The sequence below is a fragment of the Mastomys coucha genome, unplaced genomic scaffold (genome assembly GCF_008632895.1).
Source record: "Mastomys coucha isolate ucsf_1 unplaced genomic scaffold, UCSF_Mcou_1 pScaffold15, whole genome shotgun sequence".
In the NCBI taxonomy this organism is placed as follows: domain Eukaryota; kingdom Metazoa; phylum Chordata; class Mammalia; order Rodentia; family Muridae; genus Mastomys; species Mastomys coucha.
This window is the reverse complement of record NW_022196897.1, coordinates 6,626,010-6,634,234: the sequence shown is the minus strand read 5'-3', so window position 1 is coordinate 6,634,234 and position 8,225 is coordinate 6,626,010. Positions and strand designations below refer to the sequence as shown.

General features: G+C 44.0%; 1 protein-coding gene across 3 annotated transcripts in view; it reads left to right on the top strand.

Moving 5' to 3' along the window:
• Positions 1 to 3,491, top strand: part of Pip4k2a (phosphatidylinositol-5-phosphate 4-kinase type 2 alpha) — a 166,581-nt gene extending 163,090 nt beyond the window's left edge. Inside the window, exon 10 of one of the 3 annotated variants that reach the window (XM_031369113.1) lies at positions 1,287 to 3,491. In XM_031369113.1, the coding sequence (XP_031224973.1) occupies positions 1,287 to 1,367 (81 nt within the window). In that variant the 3' untranslated portion in view covers positions 1,368 to 3,491. Of the gene's footprint in view, positions 1 to 73; positions 1,264 to 1,286 lie in introns of those variants that run through there. The other 2 variants (XM_031369114.1, XM_031369112.1) reach the window with 2 other exon arrangements.
• The last annotated feature ends 4,734 nt before the right edge of the window (positions 3,492 to 8,225 follow it).

Below are 8,225 nucleotides of genomic sequence, written 5' to 3'. Positions count from 1 at the left end.
CCCGCCCCACAGCTCCCAGACCCTGTCTGCTGTGTGTGGACACCTCTTCACCTTTCTGGCTCACTGTTCCCAGTTCTCTGGTGACGTTCCTGGGAGTGAGACGGCAACACAACCTTGCAGCACCAGAGTTCATACTCTGTACATCTGTAGGTTCTTCCATGTTTGAAACACAAAGATGAACCTACCGATGTAGTGTTCCAGCCTGAAGCCAGCGGGGTTGTATTTTTTTCTCACAATATTTTCTTTTCCTGTTTCAGGGATTTAGAATATAAGATAAGCTGTTTATACCCACCCTCCTCACTTAGCTTGCTTGCTCCAAATCTTCACTGATCCAGGGGTATCGTGGAATCCCCATGAAAAGCCAGTGAGGGAGATTCCATTGTGGTTCCCCTCCAACCTTTCCTAGGAAAGTTCTCCAGTGTTCTTTAACACAGAAACTTTTTTTCTACATAGGGCTACATAAGGCCATGTGCGTGTGAGCATGGAGCGTAGTGTGAAAATATTCCCCTGCATATTCCTCTCCCTTCCACAGTGGATTTTCTCCAGTGGCAGAAACTGAGGCTGGCAGCCCCCAGTAACTTCCAGAAGTTTGACATTGTAATACTAGCACCTTTGTGGCTGAAGCAGGCAGACTGAGGGCTACACAGGGAGATAATGTTTTATTCCAAGAGAAGTGGGGACATTGGAGGGTTTTGAGTAGAAAGGTAGTTCCTCAAATGTGGAGTTGAGACCCGGCTCTGTGTGTGTCATTCTAAGATTTCTTTCTTTCCATTTAATATGTATGGGTGTTTTGCCTGCATGTATATCTGTGTATACCACGTACATGCATGGTACCTACAGACACCAGAAGATAGTCTTAGATCGTACTTATAGCCAGTGTGAGTTGCCATGTAGGTGCTGGAAGAGCAGCCAGTGCTCCTGACTGCTGTACCAGAAGACTGTGTTAGTAGTCTGTGGTGCACCTCGAAACTGACCCTCATTTTCACACACACAGCTTCTGAGGAGTTTGGATTTATTTGGCCAAATAGTAGAGTACTTGTGAGTAGTGGTTTAAGAAGAGAGGCCGCTTAGCTACATTCTTAGCTTAGGGCTGGGGTGTGGCATTTGTTGGTAAGGTGCTTGCCAACCATGTTCAAGGCCTTGGATTTAATCCCCCACTACTGGCTTCCCAAAATAAATGACTACCTTAATGTTCATCTGCTTTTGGAAATAGCTGTAGACACTCAACGGTAATCTGGGCGATCGTGAGCATTCTGTCAATATCCTTTTCCTTCACGATCCCCTAGGCTGGAGCTGAGATCTCGACCGTGAACCCAGAGCAGTATTCAAAGCGCTTTTTGGACTTTATTGGGCACATCTTGACGTAACCTCCTACACGGCCCTAGATGGGCATGAGCTCGGGAAGACTGGTGGCGGCTTCGGTGTAGGAAAAAAAGGAAAACCCAACTCCATGAAGCACTCACCTTGCAGGAGCAAACCTTGTTTACATCTTCAAGCCAAGATGACTGAAGTTGGGGGCTACTTGCTTTAACAGCTACCTGATATTTCCCAGCATCGCTATTTCTGACTCTGTATGTGTGCGTACACGTGCGTGCACGCACTCTCGCGCACATTTTTAAATAATTAATTAATTAATTAATTAAAACCCATCAGCTTGAATCAGAGCTTGTAAACAACCAAACCCCTCTGATTCCAGCTGTGGCTACAGGAATAGGTAAAGAGACAAGCCCGTGGGGGAGGGGAATGGAACTGCACCTCACTGCAGCACCACAAGAGAAACTGTAGATCAGTTTGTATTCTGACTTAAAAGATGTGAGATTGTTCATCATGATGGTGGTGGTGGTAATGATGGTGATGATGATTAAAAGAAAGAAATTTTTATATGAGAAGTTACACTCCTGGCCCACAGAAAGACTACTCCTGAATAGTGGTTACCTAAGCCCACAGCCCTAGGTGAAGAGATGCTAGCATCTCCCTGTACTGGTTCAGGGTTCCCTCCTAACTGTGTCAGTATCCCCAGATGTCCCAGGCTGAACCCTTCATCTTCCAAGAGTCTGATGCCAAGAACCTGTCTATAATTTTCACCTCCAGGAGAACCGCTTGCTTCTCTCTTCTCTCCTAGAGCCTGTCACTGTTAACACCCTCGTGTTGAGCTGCAGAAATTCACTCTGCAAAACAGAGGTAGAACTTCCCTGAAAGGTGCATAGTTTGGGGCAAATGCAGCTTCACCTCCTGCTGCAGGAAGATGAGCCAGGAGTTAAAACCCTCCTGTGGCTGAAGGCAAACCCAATTACATGAGGTTTATGTTGAACCATTGTTTAGGAATGGAATTTTGTTATGAATTATCCCTTTAACTGAAACCCTCAGTTTTACTGTTTACATGGTTAGAGAAACAGGGATATTTTTGAATCTAAAAATTTAATATACAGCATGGTGATTTTTGAAGTTTACATGTAAAGCCATTTTGCAGTGTAGGGAACATAATGTTTGTTGTGTTTGGAGATATGTCTTGCAATTGTGTTTCTGAGTGAGTGTTTTGTTCAAAGTACTTAGTAGACAGTCTATCACATAAAAGCAAAAGGATTTTGTTCCTCAAGATGTGTATTTATCAACCTAATGGTTTTTTTCTATAAAAAGATTAAACCCAAAATCTGGTTATGCAAGTTCATTGCCCTTAAACTGTGCTGATCGTGTGTAACTGAGATTAAAAAAAAAATACAAAAACAAAACCTTCCAGCATCAATCATGTATCTACCAACTTCCCTGCGTTCCTAAAAGGCCTCAAGTTACAGAGTCCTAGATTTGCTTAGAGTCCATTACCAACTTACACGCTGTGCGGCAGCTGTGCCTTTAAAAGCCCCTGTCTCAAACGTGAGATGGTTTCTGTAGGCAGTTTTAGAAAGGAAAAAAAAATCCACCCTTCAATAATTACAAGTCAACAAGTTCCCCGCCAGGCTGCCTTCCCAGTCACTTTCCTTTTGGCCCCTCCAGGTACAGCTGTGCCCAACATGTGTGGGCTGCCTTCACAGCATCTGGAAGCCAGCATCAACACCATCTGACTCCTGTGTACTGACCTGCCACAGACTCATTAGCTGATGATAACTCCACTGTAACATAGTTATACAAGTCTGTATTTGATGCATTTAAAATAATCAATGCTGTATGATACAGTTTCTGGGCACTGTTAATTGTGGTGTCTGATCCATTTGAGTGTTCCGAAGCTCTGCTGTTAACCTTTGATCCCCAAACTTACAAACCCAAGACCCTAAAGTAAAAAAAAAAAATGAAGGTACACATACATGATCTGAGTAACCATTTCCTCTGTGGCCAATCTGTATGCTTTTAGAAGTTTACAAAAATGCTTTGGTTCTTGTCTGTAACCATCTCTGTCATCCAAATCAGCTGTTTGGACGAGAGCGGCAACAGTGCTAACAGTGCGCGCTCTAGGTGTGAGCCGGGCTTTACAAATAAAGCACTTTGATGACTCTTACTTTCTCGCTTCTCTGTACTGGAGATGAACTGCGATGGGACTGGGGTGTCCCCAGCCATTCTGTGGAAAGGTTAAGGGACATGGTCAGCACTCTAGGGCCTGACCTTCAATCTACAGTGATGGATAAGACACACAAATGTAAATGACAAATGGACTTATTACACAACAATCACAGGGCTAGGGATAGCTCTCCGGGTAAAGCACTTGCCACACAGCATTAGGCTCCAAGGTAAGATCTCCAGCGCCCACATAAATGCTAGGTGGGCATAGCAGTTCACCACTAGTCCAGCACTCCAAAGGTGAAGGAGAGGGGGCATTCTGACTAGCTAGACTAGCCACTGGCAAGCTGTAGGTTCAGTAAGAGACCCTGACTCAATAGAAGAGATAGAGAGCTGTTAAGGAAGACTCTTGATACAGACCTCAGGTCACACACACACATGCACACACACACACATGCACACACATGTATACACACATGCACACACACACACGTGCACACATATACATACACATGCATTACACCACACCCAGAACCAGAAAATAATGTTCCCAATAGCCCACCATAGGTAGTACTGGGCTTTTGTGGAAGTAACTTGTTAGAATCTTCATGTATTCATGTTTTTAACCATTTAGCATGTTTAAAACTAGTCTGCAGTTTACGTGGAACGCTTTTTCCTTTTGTCCTTGATGTCCTTGTGTGTGTGACTGGTGAGGTTTGGGCCTTTGAACCTCTAGTTCCAGTTTTCCCAGATGTTCCCAGATCACTGTGGTTTCCATTTTTTCAGTAGTAATTCTGAGGTGCATTTGTCTAAGAACGTAAGTGCGGAGTTCCTGCTGGTCAGCCAGAAGCTTAGTTCAGTTTGTTTGTTTGTTTGATCTAAAGGTGTGGCCATGCCTGGCTTTTTACATAAGCACTAGAGGTTTAAACTCAGGCCCTCAAGCTTGTCCAGCAGACACTGGTCCATCTCACCAACCTGTGCTTAGTTTCTTAAGCAGCCATGTACTCGGTCCCGGTTGTGTAATGTTGAAATTGTTTTATTTGAGTCATCAAATAGTTTTCCCACAGGGCAGATGCTCTGCTATGCCTTTTGAGTTCCTATACTCAAGTCATCTGCTCCTGTTATTTGAATTTCCCACTGAGATCCAGGTGTTGAGTACTTGGTCCCCTAGTCCTCAGCCTGTGGCGCTATTGAAAGGAGGTAGAAACTGTAGAGGGTGGAGACTTATCTGAGAAACCCAAGAAAGCTTCATTGAAATTGCATCTCACCCCAGTTAGAATGGCTACCATTAGGAACACGAGGCTTCTCCTGTCTGCAGGCACAACAGAATGTGATTAATAGTGTGATGAATTGGTGCTTGCCCACAGGATGGTTGGCCACCCCCACCCCCCCTCAGCCTCTGCTCCTTTCCCCAGGCCTGCATTAGTTGTAGACAGGATAAATTTTGGGTTGAAGGTTTTGTGGGTGGATTGGTGTCTTTATTGCTCCACTGGGGGTCCTGTCTGGATGCAAGAGGTAGCTTCTTCAGGTTCCATTACACACAGAAGCAAGTCATCCTCTGAGAGGCTCCACCTAGCTGCTGACTCAGAGACACCCACAGGCAAACAGTGGGTGGGGCTTGGGGATTCTTACAGAAGAATGCAAGGGAAGATTGTGGGTCTTGAAGGAAATAGGGACTCTATAGGAAGACCAACAGAATCAACTAACCTGGGCCCTTGAGGCTCTCAGAGTCTGAACCACCAACCAAAGAACTTACGCAGGCTGGACCTAGGCCTCCCAGCTCATATGTAGCAGATGTGCAGCTTGGTCTTCAGGTGTGTCCTGAACAGCTGGAGTCAGGGCTATCCCAAAAGTTGTTGCCTGTCTGTGGGATGTGTTCTTCTAGCTGGGCTGCCTTGTCTGGTCTCAGTGGGAGAGGAAGTGCCTAGCCCTGCAGATCCTAGCAGTGCAGGGGTGGGAGCCAGTGAGGCCCCACCCGCCTAGAGGAGAAGGGGGAGGGAAGGATTGTGGGAGGCAATGACCACCTGGAGGGAGGCAGTGAGCAGGATGGAAAGTGAGTAAGTTAAAAAAAAAAAAAGACAACAAATACCAGTAAAAGTGGAAATGAGCCTTTTTGTGATGCTAATGCAGCAGCTATGGAAATCAGTATGAAGGTTCCCAAAAAAACTAAAATCAGAACTATCATTGGCCCAGCTTACCACTCTAGGGTATATACTCAAAGGACACTGGGTCAGGATACCTGAACTTCCTCTTTTATTATGTTGCTACTGCTGCTGCTGTTGTCATTGTTGTTCTGTATGTGCAGTGTGCGTGTGCTCACGCATGAATATATATATATATATAGAGAGAGATAGATAGATAGATAGATATGTGTGTGTGTGTGTGTGTGTATGTATATATATATTTGTGTGTGTGTGTAAGCACCCATGCATGTATGTCCATTTGTGTAGACACTGTGCATGTGTGTCCATGTGTATAGACACTCAGAGTTGACTTTTTTCATCAGTCTTTTATTTATTGATTGAGAATCTTTCCCTGACCCTGGAACTCACCAATTGTGGCTACCCACGCCAGCCAGCTTGCCTTAGGGATCCCTGGTTTCTGCCTCCTGAGTGCTGGGCTTATGGGCAGCTGCCATACCTGCCCAGCGTTTACATGGGTTCTGGGGATCCATACCCCAACTTTATACTTTCATGTGTACTTTATCCCCAGACCATCTCCCCAACCCTACCCATGTTCAGTGTGCGATGTTCACAATAGCCAAGATTTGTACCACAATAGCCTGAGGTCCAGCAATTAGCTAATGGTTTTAAAAAAAATGAGCTGTCTGTACACAATGGGAGTTTTCTTCCACAATAATAAAAGTGAAACTGTCATTTACAGAGAATGCAAGGAAACTATAGACTACATTAAGTGAATCAAGTCACTCTCAGACAATACATCTTCTCATATGCAAAGTCAGCCTTTGAAAGAATATTATTCTAAGACTGAAATAGAAGAGGGACTGTTTGGAGGGGAAGGGAGGGAAGGAGACCATTGGGAAGGGAGGGATAATGGGATGATTGGACGGTGAATATGACCAAAATATGTGTTATTCGTGAAAACATCATAATGATTCTGGTTATTTTGTACAGCGAATATGTGCTAGTAAAAAAGAGAGGGTTGGTAGGGGTTGGCAAGATGGCTCAGTGGGTGAAGGCACTTGCTGCCAAGCCTGTTGACCTGGGTTCAATTGCTGGAACCCACATGTGGGACTTTTTTGTAGGTTGTTATCTGATGAGACACACCATGATATGCACACTTACACATACATGTGCAAGCCCCAAATATAATTACATATATAATATTTATATATAACATATACTTATATATTTATATATAAAATATAATATATAATATATGTATATATTATATATAAATGGTGAGGCCTAATAAATGGATGTTAGGTTGCACAGGGATGCCCTTTAAATGGGTGTGTGTACCTCAGCCTGCTGGCCTCTGTGCTTCCCAGCCGTCAGAGGGTGAACAGGCTTCCTACCAGTGACACAAAACCCAAGTAGCCAGGAAACCAAGAGCTGAAATGTACCTCTTCTCATTTTAAGTTGGCAGCCTCTAGTGTTTTGTCCCAGAAGTGGGAACCTGGCTCTCACACCCACAGCCCTTTGCTGCCTCTCGCCAGCCTTCCTTCGGATCCTTTTGTGCCTTTCAGAGTTAGTGACTATAGTCTATAGGCACAGAGCAAGTGCACCAGAAGAGACAAGGTGCTCACCTTAGTTCCTTTCTGAAAGAAAACCCCATTGGATACAGTGGATACCTTTCTATCAGACTGAGTGTCCCCCAGAAAATTCTTCTGTTTGTCTGTTCATCACATGGAAACTCTGCCAAGGAGCGGCTCAATGCCACCATCTGTAATTTTCTATCTTAAACATTGTTCAGCTTAACTTCATGAAAGAGGAGACAAAAGATTATAATTTCATAGTCCGGGTTGCAATAAATCTGTCTTATAAAATCCCACACTTGTGACTAAGGTGCTGTGTGATTTTATTTAGCTATGGGAGGCTTACACCTGGGCTCTGCAGTGAGACCAAAGAAGAATGAGAAGAGTTTTTGAAAGGTGAAGTGATGTAGATGGTGTTTATTGTTTTGAAATAATTATCCTTGGATACTGATCCAAGGGTACCACTGTCCCAAATTGACTTGGTCATTACCAGGCAGATGTTCCTATGAATGTACTGTTTGTACGGTTGTGATGGGTTGCCAGTGTTGTGGTTAACTGAGTGCATCCTTCTAGTCACTCTCACAGGGGTGTATGTGTAAACGCCCTTTATGCTCTCCTCGCTCCAGTTTGATAGGGTCTGCCAGAAGGTTCTCTATTTTTATACTGTCTTCTTTCACAAAACCTTGGACTAGAGGATCTGAGTTATTTAAGGTCACTATGGTGGCATAGCGAAGGTTAAAATTCAGCCCTGTTGCCATTTGGACCGGATGTCTCACATGTGGTAGACGTGGACCTCTCATAGCCTGGGATGCCACCCTTACCTTAAGGAGAGTTCATCTACAGTATCACACATTTCCCAGCCGTTTCCCTTTAGCCCAACAGTCAATAATTTAATTTTCGTTTTTCTAAATCAGGGAGTCTCATTTTAAGTTTATTTTTAAGTGATAAAATACTTTTTTTTATTAGATATTTTCTTTATTTACATGTAAATTTCTCCATTCCCAGTTTCCCCTCCAAA